The sequence below is a fragment of the Saimiri boliviensis genome, chromosome X, assembly GCF_048565385.1.
Source record: "Saimiri boliviensis isolate mSaiBol1 chromosome X, mSaiBol1.pri, whole genome shotgun sequence".
Taxonomy (NCBI): Eukaryota; Metazoa; Chordata; class Mammalia; order Primates; family Cebidae; genus Saimiri; species Saimiri boliviensis.
Genome location: NC_133470.1, coordinates 59490340 through 59511283, shown reverse-complemented (window position 1 = coordinate 59511283; position 20944 = coordinate 59490340). Strand labels below are relative to the sequence as shown.

At 48.1% G+C, this 20944-nt stretch overlaps 2 protein-coding genes across 6 annotated transcripts in view; both read right to left on the bottom strand.

Moving 5' to 3' along the window:
- Window positions 1-405: 405 nt before the first annotated feature.
- Window positions 406-10860, bottom strand: GDPD2 (glycerophosphodiester phosphodiesterase domain containing 2). Of its 3 annotated transcripts, XM_003943075.4 has the most exons (16): window positions 10575-10860; window positions 8873-8986; window positions 8506-8609; window positions 8136-8229; window positions 7880-7939; window positions 7521-7619; window positions 7249-7342; window positions 6980-7125; window positions 6772-6854; window positions 6526-6676; window positions 4177-4398; window positions 3831-3979; window positions 1067-1214; window positions 863-945; window positions 588-616; window positions 406-494 (listed from the first exon to the last, which is right to left on the bottom strand). In XM_003943075.4, exons 2-16 carry the CDS (start codon window positions 8975-8977, stop codon window positions 442-444), a joined length of 1620 nt encoding a protein of 539 aa, XP_003943124.1. In that variant the 5' UTR covers window positions 8978-8986; window positions 10575-10860; the 3' UTR covers window positions 406-441. The 3 variants fall into 3 exon arrangements, with proteins under 3 accessions (XP_003943124.1, XP_003943125.1, XP_003943126.1); XM_003943076.4 differs by lacking the exon at window positions 8873-8986 and having other exon boundaries at window positions 10575-10859; XM_003943077.4 differs by lacking the exons at window positions 8506-8609; window positions 8873-8986 and having other exon boundaries at window positions 10575-10859.
- Window positions 10861-13103: 2243 nt separating this feature from the next.
- Window positions 13104-20944, bottom strand: part of KIF4A (kinesin family member 4A) — a 130912-nt gene continuing 123071 nt past the window's right edge. For all 3 annotated transcript variants that reach the window (XM_003943074.4, XM_074392277.1, XM_074392278.1), the window contains 3 exons: window positions 15596-15712; window positions 14138-14260; window positions 13104-13862 (listed from right to left, as the gene is read on the bottom strand). In XM_003943074.4, the coding sequence (XP_003943123.1) occupies window positions 13659-13862; window positions 14138-14260; window positions 15596-15712 (444 nt within the window). In that variant the 3' untranslated portion in view covers window positions 13104-13658. The remainder of the gene's footprint in view (window positions 13863-14137; window positions 14261-15595; window positions 15713-20944) is intronic.

Below are 20944 nucleotides of genomic sequence, written 5' to 3'. Positions count from 1 at the left end.
TTGGGTGGCGATGGTGTCTCTATCTTCTTATAGTTCTTCGGGAAAGACCATTTTGTCATCTCCTTCAGTCCCTCTTCCAAGCTATCCCACCCCGACACACCCTGTGCCTTCTGTGCAAAAACAGGTGCACACAAGTCTGAGACATTATCCGAGCAATCTCCCTTTTACTTCCTCTGTTCTAGTTTCATTTGGGGAGAAACTTCTCATGACTCACTGTTTTCCCAAACACTTCAGGTCAAAACCCCAAGAGGAGCAGATTCCATAGCAGTTTAGGGAATGCTAATCATCTGGGCAGAGGGCTCTCATGGTTCAAAACCTCCTGTTGGCAAAGCTCCCCCGACTGTAACCCACCACCCCCGAAGCATTCCACTTCAGCCACTCTCCCACCCTTGCTGTTTGGGCAATGTAGACTGGCTTGGGTGGGGAGGCAGGGCAGGGCATTCATTCCATCACGAAATTGTTGATCCTTGTCAGCAGCACTGCTGTTTCTAAGCCTGGGGAGGAGGGGAAGGGTGGGTCATCTAGGGAGTTAAGCAAGGGAAAAGCTATAGGAGGAGAAACATGAGATGAGGGGAGAAAGTTCTTACCAGTTTTCTGTCTCTTCTTACCAAATCTCCTGTGGGAAGAAAAGCTTCACATTGTGAATTCAGCTGGCTTCAAGCAGGCCCTTCCAGCCCCACACCCAGTCCCCCCGAGCTTTCCCACATTCAAGCCAATTTGATAGTATAAGGAAGGGCCTAAGAATCTCAAAGGAACTAAACAGACCCCAAGCCCCGGGGAGCATATTTGAGTCTGAAGCAGCCTCATCACCAGGGCCCTGCAGAAGGTAAGGACCCAGACAGCTGAGGCACAAAGCACTCACCTTCGGAGGAGGAAGATCCACAAAAGCAGCATGGTGGAGACACAATTGGTAATGGCCCACATGATCAGGTAGTTCTGAGGGCTCTGTGAAAATAGGAAAAGGCCTCAAGGGTAGTATGTCGGGGGAAATAAGAAGAGAGGAACAGGGTGAAGGAAAACCAGGATGGGAGAAGAAGAGAAGAGGTGACAGTCCCAGAGCCCTTACAATAAGCCAGTTAGGGTAACGCATCTGCTGTAGCAGCTGGCAGTCATTGGTGGTGACCGAATCCACCCCTGCACACCAAAGCAGGGAGAAGAGCCAGGGCTTGTTCACTACAAATAGGTTCACTGAGACATTATCCTTGTGCAGTGCCCTGTGAAGGTGGGAAAGAAAATAGGGAACATCCAGAATCATGGTGCACAGGCCATAGGAGGCAGCCCCCTGCCTGTGCTTGCATCTACAGTGCCACTGCCCGGGAGGTATCAGTTCTGCCTTTGTATAGCAGCACCTGACCAACCTGACCAACAGTGATTTTTCTCTCATAGCTGAACTCTGTCTTCTGGTGGATTCCACCCAAGGCTCCTAGCTTTACCATCTGGGGCCACACAATGTGTGTCTCCCCTGGGTCCTGAGCAGAGGCCCTGTCTCCCTGAGCCTTCTCTTCTCTAGGCCCCACAGCCCCAGCTCCTTCAGCCATTACTCTTACTATTTTGTTCCCTGTGCAAGCCTCTCTAATATGATATTCCAATTTATCAGTGTTTCTTTGAAAATATGGGGCCTGTCTCTGAAAATAATATCCAAGATGGGCTTGGACCAGCTTTTTTTTTTTTTTTTTTTTGAGACAGGGTCTTGCTCTGAAATGCAGTGGCACAGTCCTGGCTCACTCCCACCTTGACCTCCCGGGCTTAAGTGATCCTTCCGCCTCAGCCTCCAGAGTAGCTGGGACCATAGGTGGGCACCACCACACTCAGCTAATTTGCGTATTTTTTTTTTTCTTTTTTTTTTGTAGAGACGGGGTTTTGCTATGTTGCTCAGGCTGGTCTTGAACTCATAGGCTCAAGTGATCCTCCTGCCTTGGCCTTCCAAAGTGCTGGGATTACAGGTGGGAGCCACCATGCCCAGACAGCTTGGGTCAGCTTTGAATAGAGCAAAACTATCTCCTCCTGTCCTCTGGGTACTATGCCTGTATTCAGGTAGCCCAGAGTCAGGTTAGCCTTTGGTAATGTTACATCCCACTGGTAACTAACTATGCACACAGTTCAAAGCCCTGATCTTCTTCACACATGTTCCTGTTGATGCCAGTGTCTCCTCTCTGGTCTTTGTGCAACTGAAATTCTTTTGGGCACCAAATAGAGGTCTTTAAATCTGTCCCTGCTGCATTTCACCTTGCTAGATTTTTTTTTTTTTTTTTTTTTTTTTGAGACGTAGTCATGCTGTCACTCAGGCTGGAGTGCAGTGGCTCGATCTCAGCTCACTGCAACCTTCGCCTCCTAGGTTCAAGTGATTCTCCTGCCTCAACCTCCTTAGTAGCTGGGATTACAGGCGCATGCCATCACGCCAGCTAATTTTTGTATTTTTAGTAGAGACGGAGTTTCACCATGTTGGTCAGGCTGGTCTCGAACTCCTAACCTTGTGATCTACCCGCCTTGCTCTCCCAAAGTGCTGGGATTACGACTGTGAGCCACCGTGTCCAGCTTCATCTTGCTAGATTCGACCTTTTTACAGCACCTAGAACTTTCAGGGTCTCAATTCCATCATCAGTGTATTCATTACCAATTCACATCTTTTGGAAACATGATCAGCAGTTGATTAGCAGTTGATGTTGACCAGGACAAGACTAAGGTCAGCGCCAAACCCTATGTCATGTCTTCTTATTTGGTGATAACTTGGGGAAAGAAATATTTATGTTGCTAGGTGAGGTGGCTCGTGCTTATAATCGGGAGGCTGAAGAGGGGCAGTGGCTCATGCCTGTAATCCCAGCACTTTGGGAAGCCAAGGCAGGAAGATTGCTTGAGGCCAGGAGTTTGAGACCAGCCTGGGCACATAGTAAGAAAGTGTCTCTTTAAAAAAAAAAATTAGCCGTGCATAGTGGTGTGTGCCTATAGTCCTAGCTACTCAGGAGGCTGAGGTGGGAGGATTACTTGAGCCGAGGAGTTCAAAGCTGCAGTTAGCTGTGATCAGGCACTGCACTCCAGGCTCAGTGACAGAATGAGACCCTATGTCTAAAAATTTTTTTTTAATTAAAATTCAAATTAAAAAAAGAAATATGTATGATAACTCGGCTATCATTCAGTTCACATTTTTCTCTCTGAACACAAGGAACTTATAAGATGCTTTAGCAACCACATGCTTTGAAGTCTGTCATGGCTCAGCTGGGTCAGCTTCTGGGGCTTAGCTCACATCTGGGACTCTCCCACTGCTCTCCCCTCATTCATGCTCTCCTACCCTGAACTCTTTGCTGTGAAATAAAATCCTTTTCATCGCCTGCAAGGTCCTACCCAATTTGGCCCTTGCCTGCTTATCTAGCTTCCCCTTCCCCTTGCTCATTAGGCTGCTGTTTCCGTCTGCAGCTCATAGTTAGCTCCTTGTGACCATTCAGGTCTGAGCTTAGATATCACTTCTTTAACCAGTCTTCCTACTGTGGCTGCACCCACCTCCCTGCCCCAGCCCATCACTCCCAAACCTAACCACTCTTCTACATCTCTCTGTTTTGTTTTCATAACACTTTGCACTTTCCCATATGCATGTATTTTGGTAAGTGGTTTATTGTCTGTTTCTTTCAGTAGCACATGCATTCCACAAAAGCAGGAACCTTGTCTGTCTTATTCGTGTTGTGCCCCCAAAGCCTACAATACTACCTGATACACGGCAAGTGTTCTATACATACTTGTGGCATGAGTGAATGAAGAAGCTTTGCTCTCCCTGAGTTGGTTCTTCCCTGCCTTTAAGCCTCGTGTGATCCCCTTGGTTCCTTTCCTCAAGCACTTACGTGATATCCAACAGTGGCAGATCTTGATAGGGGAGGTTGAGAAACTGGGCCCTCTCAGTTCTGTTGCCTCCCTGATGTCCATATATCTGGCGCATTCCAGGTGCCCGTCGTTGGACGTTAGCCCGGTCTTCATCAGGTAGCCAGAAGACCTGTGGTTCAGGAAGGATGGGTGTGAAGCTGGGGAAGACCTTGGGATTCCAAGGGCAGGGACAGGGGCAGAGAGGTTTGACCACAGAATGGGATATGTGAGCTGGGGCACCCTGGGGCCAGGGACAGTCTCAAAATCATCATCATCATCATGGCCTAGGGAAGGCAGGGTAGGGAGAGGGTGTCCTGTCAACATCACCATGGCTTGGGGAACCCTTGCATTCAGCACCGTCTCCAGTGTCTGAATCACAAAAGTGTCATAGTATGTGTGGTTCTGTGGAGGTCGGCGCAAGTCGAACATGATGGAAAGGTTGAGGGCTGCAGCTTCCTCCAGTAGCTCTTCTAATGCTGGTACTGTCTGACTCTCAGCCTCTTTCTGATCAGGGCCTGCCAGCGGTTTGGCCCCCCAGAAGGGTCGCCTCTATAAGAAAAGACAATTATTTCAAGACCAGAAGAGGCCTCCAGGCCTTGCCCCCATCGTCATTATCTTCACTCATATCTTCCACTTGGTGTCCGGCTTCTTTCCCCTCTGAGCCACAGTCTTTTTCCAAACTGTGACCTTCTTCCAGACCATCTAACATCTTACTCTGGGACCCCAACCTCCTACCTGTCCAGTTTTCTAACTTCCTCTCTCACCACACCTCCTTTCTTTTTTTAAATTTTTTTTCTTTTTTTTCCCCTCCGCCTCCTCCTCACTACACTTCTCTTTGGTCTTGAGGAGACCTCTGCAATCCTGACCCTTCAGTTTCTTCCTAGTTCATCAGCCCCTTTCTAGCTGCACCTACATCCCCTACCCATGGTCCATCCACAGCTTGAACTTTTCCATAGCATTCTCAGCTTCCTTTTTGTTCCACTTGCCCTATAGCTCCCAGACGCTGATTCAGTTCTACAATTTTCTGCCTCTTCTACCTATAAAACTGGGGGCTGAGCACCACCATGGGCAGAGTACACAATGTGGGCTGTTGGCACTGGAGTCCTTAGTTTTTGCTCTGAGCACTGCTTAGCAATCCTTTTCCTTGCTCTTGATTTGCTCCCTCTTCCATTTCCCCTGGTGTTATTCCCAGCCCCTGCCACTCTCCTCTCCTTATTCTTAATGAGTGACCTCACTTCCTAATTGCTGACATGGATAAAGCTAGCTATCTAACACTTATTAAGTACTTACTATGTGCCAGGCACTGTTCTAAGTACTTTATGTGCATGAACTGATATAATCCTCCCAATAATTCTACAAGGTAGGTACTGTTATTATTCCCATTGTACAAATGAGAAAATTGAGGCACAGAGAGACTAAGAAATGCTGCCTGGCGTCACACAGCCAGGAAGTGGTGGAGCCAGGGTTCAAACCCAGACATCTTTTGCTCTTAATCACTCTGGTATAATATGATGTAAAGAGTCAAATGGAAAAAAAGCAAATTGCAAAACAGTCTGCATAATGATTCTATTGTGCAAAATGAGAGAAAGAGAGTGTGTCTGTGTGTATGTGTGTGTGTATGTATACAGATGCAGCTTGACTTACAATGGGGTTATGTCTTGATAAACCCATTTTAAGCTAAAAAGATTGGAAGTCAAAAATGTATTTAATATACCTAGCCTACTGAACATCTTAGTTTAGTCTAGCCTACGCTAAGTTTGCTCAGAACTTACATTAGCCTACAGTTAGGCAAAACTCATCTAACGCAAAGCCTGTTTTATAATGAAGTGTTGAATATCATATGTGATTTATTGAATATTGTACTGAAAATGAAAAACAATTGTGTATGGGTACTTGAAGTGTAGTTTCTACTGAATGTGTATCAATCTCAAATCATCATAAAGTCAAAAAATCATTAAGTGGAACCTCATAAGTCGGGACTGTGTGTGTGTGTGTGTGTGTGTGTGTGTGTGTGTGTGTGTATCCAGCTGTTAACAGTGAATATTTCAGAGGGATTGGATTATGGGAGACTTAATTTCTATGTTATTTCTCTTATTTCTCTGACATTTTACTTTTTACAATGAACATGTATTACTTTTACAATCAGGAAAAGAGGAAATGAAAAAATTTGATATCCTTTTAAATATTTTCTACCACTTACAGGATTGAAGTTGACACTTTTGGGCCAGACATTCGAAGCTCTTCAAGGCCAAGCCTCTGCTCCCTACCACTCTCATGAATTGTCTCTGTCAGTTACATTCAGCCACATTTTATTCCTGGAAACACCCTTTTTCAGACTTCTAGGCTTTACATGTCCTCTTTCCTCTGATCGAGTTCCCATTCCCTGCTTTGTGCATCTTAGGAGCAGACTCTCATGTCACATGCTGCTCTCACAATGCATCCTCTACTGTATGAATCCACTCCTGATTCTCTCCCAGGCAGGAAAATGTTTTTATTGCTCTAGGTTTGCTGAATCGTCTGCTGCCTAGACTCTCTACTAGGTGGGAGTGACTTGAGAGCACAGGCTATGTTCTCATTGCCTAGCACGGGGCTGAGCCAACACTTATCAACAGAATGAACTCTGCCCTCTCTGAGTGTCCCTGCAGGTGACTGCCTCTTTGCAGAGGCTGTCCTCACCTCTAGGAACCAGGCCCCAGCATTGAGTCTCTTCAGTTCAGCCCAGGAGAAGTCACTGCTGTGGGCTGTGGTTCGGGTTGGGAATACAGAGGCTACATTCGTGGTCCTGCTCAGGTGCTCATCATGCATGAGGAAGGGGATCCCGTCGGAGCTGAGGGTACAAGGGGTGTCAGAGGGCCAAGCTCTGGGGCTGATCATCATATCCTTCGGCCCCCCCCAGGTCCCCTAAGCCCCAGCTTCCCTCACCTGATCATCACATCAGTCTCAAACACAGTAGCTCCGCATTCAGCTGTCTTCCGCAAGGACATCAGGGTGTTCTCGGGAGCCAGCTGGGAAGGGGAATCAGTGATGAGGTAGCAGGGGAGGGTGGGAGCCTGGGAACCCACAGGCCTGGCCGCTATAGCACGGGGGAGCAGACCCTCCCCACCCTCCCAGCGTTCTGTCCAACACTCACCATGGGGGCCCCTCGGTGTCCCACCAGCCCAGGCTTGGGTGGTAAGTCCGTGGGTTCCATGATGCAGGGTGAGGAGATGTATAGGGGGGCCAAGTAGATGACCAGGACAACTCCAAAAAACAGGAGCAGTAGCAGAATCTTGGGACCTGTGGGGAGTGAGGGACAGGCTTTTAAGAATGGACAAGGGGAGAGTTCTGGGGACAGAGGCAGAGTGCAGGTGGCAGAGCATGAGTGGCCAGAAAGGATGAGTGGGGCGGTGGCATTGGCACCTCTTCGGTGGATACGGTAGAAGGTATCAGCCACAGGCCAGGCCAGGAGGGTGATTCCAGCGACTGCTCCAACATGAAGGAATGGGGCTGTGGCCTGTGGACAAGAGCTGGTGAGGTGGGCTCTTCTCCAAGGCCCCTCCCCGCTTTCCTCTTAGGGCCTGACTATTGGAATTTAGAACTACCTGTAGTCTTGGGGGAACAGGAGCAAGATATGTTCTAGGGTTGGCTGCAAGCCAAGGCTCCCGCCTAGACACTGGAGATTGGCCACTCACCTGCAGTGACACACGCAAACTATGCCACTCCTGCTGCCATTGGATGTCCAGTCCCACAAGGCCAGCGGCCACGAGAAGCATAATGAGGAGCAGCAGCACCTGGGGGGCCAGGGATGAATGGGGCCTCTTGGTCAACCTGGGCTCATGGTTGCCTGGGCTGCTCCTTCACTCTATGGAGACGGGACCTGACCCTTCCCTTCCCCTGGCACATCTGCTTTCCTCCTTTCACTCAACAAATATTTACTGAGCTTCAGGTCCTGGGTTTGACCCCCTGGGAGTATAAAAGTGAGGTCCTCAGCAAATAGCCAAGTGCTGGGCCCAGTGGCTCCCTCTCCCATGCACTCCCATCCCTACTGTACCTTGTGGAGGCTGTGCAGATGCAGGGGCTGTCTACAAAGCTGCAGGAGCAGGGCCAGGACCTGGAGGCAGAGGGTGGTGGGACTTAAGGGGTGTCAAGAGGGGAACGAGTTTACTGAGGTGGGCTTCCCAGGCTGGTACCTCCCTCCTATGCAAGAATTAGTCCCCTCCCTCAGTAGCCAGGATGAGAATAGGAAGCTAGAACTAAGCAGGAAGGAAGGCTGAGGTGTGGGTTAGGCCAGTGGCCTCTGGACCCACCAATAGCAAGGATGCATATGTGACCAGTAGAGAGATGACCAGCAGGAGTGCCAGGGACCAGTCCATCCAGCGTCCCCAGCGGCGGAAGAGGAATCTGTGGGAGGGGAGAGGGAGGTGTCCAAGGGGGGGGAAGTGGTGTCAATAGTGGCCTGAGGGGAGTCGGGATGGGTAGATCCAGGAGGACTAGAACGGAGTGAGGAGAAAGCCCCTCACGGGGCCAGGGGCTTCAAGGATTGAGGAGATTTTGTAGAGGGATTTTCCAAGGAGAAGCAGGGCTGGGGGATGACTGACAATGGGACACCCAGGGGTCCCAGGGTGGGGAGCAGGTTGAGAGCTAGGCTGGGGAAGCAGGAGGGAATCCATGACACACTCATTGAAGTTGTGCAGGTCATTGAGAAGGACGAGCCCGATGTACAGCCAGCTCAGGGAGAGCAGGAAGGTGAGGAAGAGCAGGCCAAACCAGATACAGTCACACTGCAAAGGGGCAGGAGAGAAGCTCACAACCAATACCTACTTCAAGCTCAGAGTCCCCAACGGATGGCAGCTGAAGGGAGCTGCCTGCCGCATGTTGGGCTGCTCTGCTCAAGGGCAGCTCTTTCCATATTTGAGGGAGATTTTCTTCCTGGGAGAGAGAGCCCCTTCCCCCAAGCTGTCTATGAGCACAGGTGGCCTTCTCATCCCCTCCAGTGGGCGTCTGCCTTCTGACTTTCAGCCTCCCCCCTCCATCCCTACTCCACCTTGCTGGTTTGCATCCTCTCTCTGGGGCATTTCCTCCAGTGGCAGCTATACAGGCAGTGGAGGCAGCGGGCCCAGACGGAGCAGCAGCCGAGGGACTCGGCCATGGTGAAGGCCTGGGGGAAGGGACACTCGGCCATCAGGGACCCTGGCAGAGGGCAGATCCCAGCCTCCCTCCCAGTGTATCTGAGGGGCCCGGGGGAGGGGCAGAGGCCTGGGCTGCTGCTCAGCAACGGAGGTCACGGGGCAGGCCCAGAGTGCCAGACTGGATGAGGCCGAGCAGCCCTAGCTGCAAGCCTGGCAATGGGAGACAATCTCCAGAGCCTTCCTTTCCCTCTAATCTTGGTATCTGGAGAGTCCATGGGACACGCAAGAGGTCCAGCCTCTTTTGGGGCAGGCTGCATACCCACTCTCTGCAGCTGCTCCCCAGTTAACAGCACACACCTCTGGGGATGGAGTGCTTGCCCTGGAGTTAGGCACTCAAGAGAAACTGCCCAGGGTGGGGCAAACTAAGTTCAGCAAGTTAAAGCAGGTTTGGCCAAGCTGGAGGCAGCCCCATGTTGAATTGCTTTCCAGCCCAGGAAGCAGGAGTAACCTGCAAAGTTTCCAGTTCTGACCTGGGGCTATGGAAGACCCAGCTACTTGGTCAGTTGCTATGGATATGGAGATTGTTCAGATCACAAATCCCTGACTGAAAGATTCTCTGTGTCCACCTCCCAGGGGACAGAGGGCACTGCCAAAAAGAGGAAGACTTGAGGTGAATATGTTGCCCGGGTCACTCCCAGCCTTCTAAAGGAATCTTTGAATTTTCAGAATCCAAAGTCTCCCTCTCAAGTCCTGCCCTTTCCTGCCCAGTCATCCCCCACCCCAACCAGAAGCCCAGAATCGCCTTCAGGAGCCCCACCCTCTACGTTAGCTTCGGTGAAAGTACAACCAGCATAGGGCAAAGGTGTGTATGCGGGGTGTGGTTGTCTTAGGGCAGCGGACCCCTGTACCTTATGCTTCTGGGTTTGGCTGACTGAGCTGATCCCAGACTTGGCTGGATATGTGACTGATTCTACACTAGAGGGTGTGTGATTTGTGTCAGCATTTGTGTTTGCACAACTGGCTTTCATTACAATACGATTTTAGGTGGCTTTGAGTATGTAAAGGAGCCCCTGGATACACCCAAAGTGTGTGAGTTTCAGTGCGTGTGGGCTGAGGGACAGGACCACTTGTCCTCAGAGCTCCCCCAAGGCTGTGGAATCTTAGAGGGGTGCACAGTGGCTGGGTCCGGTAAGGAGGAAGGTGTGGCTGCTTCTGAACTGCCCTCTTTATGCTGCCTTGGAAAGGAGGGTTAGGGTAGGGGTGAGGAGCTGGAGCTGGGGGAAGGAAACCTCTCCCCTTCCGAGACCCTTCCCGGTAAAAAGCCAACCCAAAGGGAAGCCCTTGCCTCTGCCCATCTTGGAGCTGCTTTGACAGCCTGCCCTGCTCTTGCCTCCCCTGGGGTCCTACCCCTGCACACCAGACACTGCCTTCCAGAGTCCCCCTCCCTTCAGGAGCTGTCTGTAGGATGGGATCAGGGGCTGAGCAGCCTGAAAACCCCAAGTAGGGGAGCTGACAGAGGTGCCATTCAATCCCCAGGCCTAATCCCTGTGAGATGGAGCTGGTCTCTGCTCCACAGCTCCCGCCTCTAGCCCCCCCAGCCTTCCCAAACCCTCACACCTTTGCTCAGCAGCAGCTCCACTCCGCTCTGCTCTCTGTACTGCTTCCCAGCTCCTCTCCGAGTGGTCTGCCTCCTCCCTTTTTCAGTCTTCGGTTCAGCCCTCTGAGTCAAACAGGTGGCACTGTTGCCACCTACAGGAGGCTGTGTGGGTCCTCTCCCAAGGCCTGCAGCCGCTCTGTGGCCTGGGCACAACCCGGGTGGGAAGATGGGAGGGAGGAAAGGGGAGGGAGAACAAATCTGCTTCTTTACTCGCTGGCGGTCAGGGGGCTTGGGGTGAGGAATTCCTTTGTGCAACTTTTCCCATCCCTCTATCCCTCCTCCAGTTCCCCTCCCAGTCACTGCTGGGGCTTTGTCCTGGCTCAGGGAGGTGAGGGCTGAGGGCACAGGCAGGCGGGAAGCTGGGGGGGAGGTGACCACACAACTTTGCAACTTGGCAGTGAGGAGAAGGGGCCCAGCCAGCCCACTGGAAAGGCGTGTGTGTGTGTGTGTGTGTGTGTGTGTGTGAGAGAGAGAGAGAGAGAGAGAGAGAGAGAGAGGGAGAGAGAGAGGAAGTCTAACTTCGTCTCAAGCTCCTTGGGAGTATAGCCTTGATTCTTTAGGCTTCCTCCCCTCTTGAGCTCCTACTTCTAATTCAGTAAGGTAAGGTGCATCTATAAGAAGCTGCAGCCCAGCGTGGTGGCTTACACCTGTAATCCCAGCACTTTGGGAGGTAGAGGTGGGCAGATCACCTGAGGTCAGGAGATCGAGACCAGCCTGGCCAGCTTGACGAAACCCCATCTCTACAAACAATAGAAAAATTAGCCAGTCGTGGCGGTGTGGACCTGTCATCCCAGCTACTTGGGAGGCTGATGTGGGAAGACTGCTTGAGCCCAGGAGGTCAAGGATGCAGTGAGTTGAGATAGTGCCACTACACTCCAGCCTGGGCAACAGAAGCTATAAGCTACTTCCTGAACTCTGGACAGCAAGTTGCCCTTTTCTGGACCGGAGGTCCCCATGAGCCTTGTGGATCCTGGGTGACACTAGCAGTTCTCCCTTTCCCTCATTACCCCAGACAGGAGATGCTCACTCAGGAGCTGCTAAGACTTGTGTCATTTCTGGTGCCTTGTCCCTAAGGCATGAGTCTCTTTCCAAGAATCCTTTGAGGAGTGTAGGGTATATTGGGGTCACAGGCTTTTGGAAGATGAACACATACAAAAGATGCTGTTACTATAGCATCAGCATCAGCAGGGAAGGGCTGGCTAGCATGCTATACGGTTTGCTTAGTGCTGAAGTACAGGGGTCTGGGTGGGATGGGGGTCAGGGGCTGGCTTGACTGACCTCTCCCTCTACATTACGCCTGATGTAGTGACTTGAGGTCTAGGGGCTATTAGCGCAGTGTTGGTGGGAAAGGATGTTTTCTCTGTGGATAAGCCTGCTTGCCCCTCCCCCAACACACACTGGATTTCAAACAGCGAGAAGGAAGACTGGCTCTCTTATGCCAAGAGCCGGCCCCCCTCCCTCTCAGCCTTCCCATTGTATCCAGAGGCTCTAGTTGGCAATGGCAGAGGCTCCCTTGCTCCCTCGGCATTAAAATGCAAAGAGAAGCAGGGCTGCTTGCTGGCAGGATGCCAGGGAGGGCTAGCAGGTCACCTAGTACATTGCAGGCTTCATTCTAGGCAGATTGTTGCTCAATTCTTTTGCTTGGGCTCTGGTGGATTCTAGGAGTCTTGGCTTTTGAGTTTTTGGGGATGATTTGGGAGCTTTTTTAGGGAGAAGGGTTCTGGGATTCAAAATGCATGGATGTGAAGCCCAGGGCTTTGGAACTCCTCAGAAGGCTACAAGGCTGGTCAGTAGCCTGTGTATGGCATCCTAGGGCTGGCCCCCTTTTAGCTTTAAGCAGAGATGGAGAACGCTGATGCATTGTAAGGTGTAAGCATCTTTCAAAGGAGAAAGCAAGGAGTCCGTGCTGTTCTGTCCTGGGACTGGACAGCAGTGTGGTGCAATGCTTCTCCTACACTAAGAAATCAGGCTGCAGGGCATTAGAAGTGGCCGCTGCTGGCACTCTATTAGAGAGTTGGCTAGAATGAAGAAGCTTGGATGGTAGCTCTGCGTTCAGGTGATAGCTCTATTACTCACTAACTTTGTGACTCTGGGTAAGTTACTTAACTTCTTTGTACCCCTGTTTCCTCATCTGCAAAATAAGGACATCTGTCTAGGTTGACTTTGTGTGTGTGTGTGAAAAACAAATAAAACTGTGGCAAGAACATGGAGATGGTTAGTAAATGTGGTTTCTTCCTCCCAAATCTGGAAGCCAGGCAGGTTCTACAGCGGTCAGGCCACTGGCCTCGCTAATGCGATTCCAATTTCCTAGGGTAGCAGAGCAACATAAAGACCCGTCACACTCCACACTACCCTCTGGGAAAGAGGGCAGCTACAATAAGGCAAGGAGGCTCAGGTACTTGAAATCAATCTCCTTAATAGCTACGCCAGGGGCTGAGGAACACAGGTTGAAATTTTATTTCTCCCTCGAGCACAGAAGGACCTTCCCAAACAGTATATAAGCTAAGGTTTATTTACTTACTTAACATTTAAAAATAGTTCATTTACTTCGACAACATGGCAGACAGTCAAGAGTACTATTGAAACACTTAAGATTCAGAGAGGGTCAGGACAGAAAAGATCACAGCCCCATTCCTGAGGTGGAGTGAAAGATCTAAGCCAGGCCTCCATCCTAGGCCAGGCTCCTCCATTAAACAGAGACAACCAAAAGATAGGAAAGCCATCAGGAGACAGCATGAATTGCTCACAAATAAGAAAGAACTTGACCATACTGAGGGCTGGTTCCTGATGAGTCATTAGGAAAGTCAGTTGGTTCTCTCTTTAGTAGGTGGCTTAGTACCCTTCTGGAGAACAGAGAACAGTAGTCTGGGGCTGCAGGCTGAGGGTCAACATCCAACAAAGGTTACTTTCTTTTCAGTAATGCTTTGTTCTTTTTTACAACAGCAAGAAACCTGAAATCCAGGAGTCATTTAAAAAACCCCTTCTGGCTGCAACCTGAAAGCATCTCCCAGGCCAGACTGGGGGTAGAGATGATGCCTCCAACTTCAGTGGGCCTCTTCTTCAATAGGGGAGCAGCCAGAGAAGAAGCTGGTGTTGCTGGCCAGAGCTCGTTTCTTTTTCTTCCCTGGAGCCTTATTTTCTTGGTATTCTGTTACTACATGTTTCAACTCTGGGAGGTCAAAAGGGGAGGGAGGTGAGGCAGTCTTCTTTGACAGCACTTGCTTCATGTCACACATCTCTTTCAGGATCTAGGAGGGACAGAGACAGGTATGAATAGACTTTAGAAAGGGCAGAAGCTCAGCCCAGCTGAGCTGCTATAGATGCTTGACATAGTCCCAGTGGTATGAGGTGTTCTTTAAGATTGTTCTGTGGAAAAACTAGACTCTAGTTTATGTGCAATCCCTAGTCTCAGCAAGCTGATTATACCTTTACTCCATCTGCCTCTCTCCTACTGGTCTATCATAAATAATGCAGAGAAGGATGCTAATCCAGTTTTCCAATGCCTGCCTTTTAGCCCACCTACCTTGCTATTGGGGGTGGCACAGACAGGGTTAAAGAAGCTCAATCCTGGAGTCACCTCGGTAGGATCCTCCAGTTTGAAGGAGCCTTCGGAATCCTGGGTCCGTTCAGTTGTGCTCAAGCTATCCTGAAAATACAGGCATATTATAAATTTGGCTACCGAGGTTACAAAATCAGTCTGTTTCCATTCAACCAAAGAAGTAAGTGCCTGATTAGTCAGTCGAAACAAGCCTTAGGGAGGCCCTGCTTGGGGAGGTCTTAGTATTTGACATGCTCTGTCCCTGAAGGAATGGAGCAATGCTTGTAGGTAGCCTCTGAAGGCAAAGAATAGGCAGTGGCATGGGACATCTCACAAGGCCAGGTTTAAAGCAAAGACAAGCCTTGGCCGTTTGTTTGACTAAACTCCCCCTCTCTACAATTTGCAATATCCCTTTTGGCATCCATACAGGGTGTTGCCTGTATTGGTATTCCTTTCAGTTAAGGAAACTGAGTCCGAGAGAGAGAGAGGGGAGGAGGGAAGGACTGCCTCTCTGCCTGGAGGCCCTTTCATGGAGCTACTACATGACTCTTGAACCCAAATTGAAAAACCACAGGGATAGAGAATACTTCAGGTCTCTGCTACTTTTATAGTTCTTAGCCTGACCTCTGGCTTGCCTATCTATGTTAGAAGACTTTGTAATAGAACACGCAGGATGAAACTCTTCACATGTAGATGTTCAAGAAATGCATGATTCATCATCATTAGATCGTGCTCGCTAGAATTACTGTATATCACATAGAGAGCTGGAGTAATGCATTTTTGCTATGGCACAGGTAGGTGTAAGGCAGGTATAGGGATCTGACTTGCTTGGTGCTGCTTTTCTCAGGGCACATTTGATTTTCCTGAGTTTGCCATTCCTGGGAACAATAATAAGAGGACATTCAGGTTAACTTAGTTTACAACAGTGACTATTAGAAAGGCCTGGTTCCTGTGGATCTTTTCCTAGAGCTAAGAAATAGCTAGCTGGTTCCCATGGAGAGAGTCTAAGTAACGAATGTCTCAAGATGTCGGAAGGATTAACTTCTTGGAAGCTGCTACCTCAGTACATGGCTCTTACAGTTCCAGTTAAACCTCTGGACTAGTTTGATCCTACATGTCTATATGCCTGTGAATGACTGCTTTCTTGTCCTTGTTGTCTCATCAACAGTACAGAAACTTTACAGCCAAGGCTTGGGGTAGGGAGCTATATACCTGGGAATCTCCTGGGAAGTACAGTGGTTTCTGAAAGGGGTATGTGAACAGGCAAGCAGCAAGGAAAAAGGATTGAGAAGTGAACTGTCTCTTTTTCTGGGTGAGGAGGGAAGGAGAAGGGTAGGAAGAACTGTGCAGCAGACTCCAGGTTTCAGGACAGAAGGCAGAAAAAGCGGGTGGAAACTCGTGGAGGTCTGAAAGGATGGGGAGAGGAAACAGCACTGATTCTACCTTGCCTTGCTGGCGGTTCCGACACTTTGCGGGGTCACAGCTACAGTCCACACTACAGTCTGACTTTTGCTTCCGGCACCCACACTGCTTGTTTCCACACCAGCCCTTGCAGTTACACTGCAAAACAGGTTTGCAGAAAGACACATTACTGAAAGGGTTAGAAGACTAGTTTACAATGACTTCCCTTCATTCGCAAGCTTTTCTAGAAAAAATAGAAAGTACTATTATCTACCAAGCTTCAATCTCCTTAGTCCTCTCTTCTTTAGTGAAACAGTAATCACCAAGAGCCATCATAGGTTGACTGAGAACAAGTCTTGCCAGACAAATTCATTTTCTTTTTCTTTTTGAGATGGAGTCATATTATGTCGCCCAGGCTGGAGTGTACTGGTGCGATCTCAGTTCACTGCAACCTCCACCTCCCAGGTTCAAGTGATACTCCTGCCTCAGCCTCCCAAGTAGCTGGGATTACTGGTGCATGCCACCATACCTGGCTAATTTTTTTTTTTTTTTTTTCAGATGCAGTCTTGCTCTGTTGTACAGGCTGGAATACAATGGCGTGATCTCGGCTCACTGCAACCTCTGCCTTCTAGGTTCAAGCGATTCTCCTGCCTCAGCTTCCCAAGTAGCTGGGATTACAGGTGCCTGCCACCACGCCCAGCTAATTTTTGTATTTTTAGTAGAGATAGGTTTTCACCATGTTGCCCAGGCTGGTCTTAAACTCCTGACCTCAGGTGATCTGCCCGCCTCAGCTTCCCAAAGTGCTAGGATTACAAGCATGAGCCACACTGTGCCTGGCTGAAAAATCCATTTTCTTTTGGATGGTATACTTGAAGAACAGCTCAGAGGGCTAGCATGATAATGCAAGGCAACTGATGAAGAATGTTATGAACATTTTATGGGCAAAGTCAAGAACTGTGAGTTAGATGGTGGTATAGTTAGGTATATTTAAAAACTGAGTGTAGTTGCTCAGTATTTTTATAATTACCAAACTGTACTTTCATCCAGCTCACATTTCTACATTTTGTCCAGTGTTAGCCTGGGCTTTGTCCTTACCACATTTTGATAAATCACTGATGATATGAAATAAAATCATTTACATTTGACAGCACTTTACATTTTTCAGATTACTTTCATGTACATAAATACAAAATCTCATTTGAATCTCATAACTAGTCTATAAGGCAGGCATATTTATCAGCTCTAGTTAGAAGGATGAGTAAAATGTAAGATAAAAGAATCACAATTCAAAAATATTTTGACAGGCTGGACTTAAGGGCTGAAAGTAGAAAGAAAGTTTGTAAGGTTGGTATTTAGGTTCTCCCCAAATCAGCCATATAAATATAACATGGAGAGTGACCTAGCTTAAAAGTAGACTGTGAGGTAGCTCATGCCAGTAATCCCAGTACTTTGGGAGGTCAACGTGGGTGGTGCTTGAGCTCAGGAGTTTGAGACTAGCTTGGGCAACATGGTGAAACCCTGTCTCCACCAAAAATACCAAAAATTAGCTGGGCCTCGTGGTGTGTGCCTGTGGTTCCAGCTACTTGGGAGGCTGAGGTGGGAGGATCACTTGAGCCCGGGAGGCAGAGGCTGCAGTGAGCTGAGATCACGCCACTGCACTCCAGCCTGGGTGACAGAGTGAGACCTTGTCTCAAAAGAAAAAATTTAAAAAAGACTGTGCAGAAAAGGGCCTAGGGATTTGAGGTGTAAGCAAGCTCTGTGAGTCAACAGCATGAAATGGCTGTCCCAAAGCAAATGCAGTCAGGTAGAAATTTGGAGCTCAGAAAAGATGGGGAGTAATTACTTCACTGTACCCCAGCTCGGTTGGATCCCATTTGAAATAATATATCCTATTTTAGGGTACCATAATTTTGTTCATGCATACAAAGGCATAGACAGTAGTAATAAAAAAACTTCACTCATGCCCCCACTAGCCCCCCTTAATAAGTAAAATGCAGATATAACCGAGGTCTCCTATGTACTCCTTCCTGATCTCATTTGCCTCCCCCTTTCCAGGGACAGACAGTTTCCTGAATTAGGTATTTGCCATTCCTGTGTATGTATCTTATTACATGAGGTTTTTTTTTTTTTTTTTTTTTTTTTTTTTTTTTTTTTTTTGAGACAGGGTCTTGCTCTATTACCCAGGCTGGAGTGCAGTGGCACAATCATAGCTCATTGCAGCCTCAGCCTCTTGGACAAGTGATCCTCCTGCCTCAGCCTCCAGAGTAGCTGGGACCACAGGCACATGCCACCATGCCTGGGTAATTTTTTGTTTTTGTTTTTGTAGAGACAGGGTCTCGCCATGTTGCTGAGGCTGGTCTTGAACTCCTGGCCTCAAGCAATCCTCTTGCCTCAGCCTCCTGAAGTGCTGAGATTACAGGTGTGAGGAACAGTGCCCGGCCACACATATGAGTTTTTGTAAAAACAAAAAACAAAAAACAAAAACAGACAAGAAATTGTCTTAAACATTTTTAAACTTTGTATAAATGACATCTTATTATATGTTTTTTTTTTTTTTTTTTTTTTTTGAGACGGAGTTTCGCTCTTGTTACCCAGGCTGGAGTGCAATGGCGCGATCTCGGCTCACCGCAACCTCCGCCTCCTGGGTTCAGGCAATTCTCCTGCCTCAGCCTCCTGAGTAGCTGGGATTATAGGCACACGCCACCATGCCCAGCTAATTTTTTGTATTTTTAGTAGAGACGGGGTTTCACCATGTTGACCAGGTTGGTCTCGATCTCTCGACCTCGTGATCCACCCGCCTCGGCCTCCCAAAGTGCTGGGATTACAGGCTTGAGCCACCGCGCCCGGCCCATCTTATTATATGTTGATACAAACAGCTTCAATTCCATTTGTTTTCACTCTATGAACTTGCCACAATTTGCCCATTCTCCTCATAGTGCCATTTTCCACTCTTACAAATAAGGCTGCAATAGTGACAGCTAACATTAATGTGTGCCAGGCACTGTTATAAGGACTTACCATTTATTAAATCAATATAATCAATAAGCATGTTTTCTTGTATACACATTCAGGAATTCAGAGTGTAAAGAGGATGTTAAACAAAAAAGAGGTGGGTGACCAGAATTATAGGAAGCCATGCTATAAGAAAAATGGTAGAAGAAAGTAGGATAGTTTGGCTTGGAAAAGACAGAAGTGGCTGAGCTCACAGGATAAAGGAAGAGTAGGAAGAGACCTCAGCAACCATCTAAAGACTGATTTGATGTATGAAGCCCTCTTAACATCCCTGGTCTAATGATCTGAAGTTCTATTTATCCTGAGGTGATAATAGTTTCTATATAACTTCTAACCATAGGACCCAATTCTGTCATCTAAAATGACATGGAATCAGTTTAACCCCACCTTTTTTTTTTTTGAGACGGAGTTTCACTCTCGTTACCCAGGCTGGAGTGCAATGGCGCGATCTCGGCTCACCGCAACCTCCGCCTCCTGGGTTCAGGCAATTCCCCTGCCTCAGCCTCCTGAGTAGCTGAGATTACAGGCACGTGCCACCATGCCCAGCTAATTTTTTTGTATTTTTGGTAGAGACGGGGTTTCACCATGTTGACCAGGATGGTCTCGATCTCTTGACCTCGTGATCCACCCGCCTCGGCCTCCCAAAGTGCTGGGATTACAGGCTTGAGCCACCGCGCCCGGCCTAACCCCACTTTTATAGAATAATTGTTCAAACCCCGAACGTAATTTTTACTCCCTAGTCCCCTTCTGCCCAAATTCTCTTAAAGTTAAATATACCTAGTTCTCTCAATGATTCACCACATGACATGGTTCTCACGTATCCTCACCACCTTGACTATACACCAATTTGTCAAAGTTATCTTTAATTGTGAGATCCAGAAATGAGCACAACTTTCTGAATGTGGTGTGACCACTGTGAAGTGGACTGTGACAAACACCTCCCTTGTTATGGACCCAACAGTCCTGCTAATGAGGCCTAAAATCACAGTTGCTTTTTTTTCTTGTTACATATTTGTGGATGCATACTGAGCTTGTAGTCAAATTCAAGCCCTTAAGTTTTTTTCATATGAGAACCATCACCTTTGCTCTGTAGAAACCACAATGTTTTTTTCCTGATTAGCAGAATAATATATATCCCTTTACAAAATCTGAAAAAAATAAAAAAACTTGACTTTTAATAGTTGTGTATAATAGTTCATCATGGGGATAACGTTGATTTATTTAACCAGTCCCCTAATGTTAAATATTAAGATTGTTTTGAAAGAAATGGTTCACTATTATAAATCATGTTGCAGTAGATATCCTTGTATAGAAATACAATCTAAACTGTACCGTAACTGACGAGGCCCTCCATGATCTGGCCCTTGACTACCCATCCCCTGTCTGTAGCTTATGCTACACTTTCTCACTTTTCAATACATTCTAGCCACACTGGCCATTTTAGTTGTTCCTTGAAATACTAAGCTCATTCCTGCCCTGAGGTTTTGCATTTTTTGTTCCCCTTTCCTGAAATGTTCTGATTCTTTTCCTAACTTGCTCTTCACTGTTCAGACCTTCAGCTTAGATATTTCCTTCTCAGAGAGACCTCCCCAAGCACTCTTCTTTAATTTTTTAAAAAATGAGATGGGGTCTCACTATGTTGCCCAGGCTAGTATTTAACTCCTGACATCAAGCAATCCTCCCACCTCAGCCTCCCAAAGTATTGGGATTACAGGCACAAGCCACCATGCCTGGCCTCCCCAAGTACACACTCTCTCTCTCTCTCTCTCTCTCTCTCTCTCTCTAAGAGAGTCTTGCTCTGTCTCCCAGGCTGGAGTGCAGTGGTACCATCTTGGCTCACTGGAACCTCTGCCTCCCAGATTTAAGTAATTCTTGTGCCTCAGCCTCCCGAGTAGTTGGGATTACAGGCATGCACCATGATGCCTGGCTTATATTTTTTGTAGAAATGGGGTTTCGCCACATTGGCCAGGCTGGTATTGAAATCCTGGCCTCAAGTGATCCACCTGCCTCGGCCTCCCAAAGTGCTAGGATAACAGACATGAGCCACCGCGCCTGGCCGCAAGCACTCTTCTAAAGTTCTCTTTCCCATCCCACATTCTCTATGACTTCACTGTATTTTCTTTTCTTTTTCACTCATCACTATCTAAAATTATTTTATTTTTCTGGTTACTGTGCGTCTTTGCCACAAGAATATCAGTTTCATGAGGGCAAAGAATCTCACCTATCTTGTTTCTTGTCTTCTCAGCATCTAGAAACAGTGCCTGGCACATAGGTGCTCAGAAAAAAATTTGTTGAATGAATTAACACATTTACATACCAATGTCTATTTCCTTAGTATAAATTCCTATGTGTATAATTACTAGGTCAAAGGATAGGAAC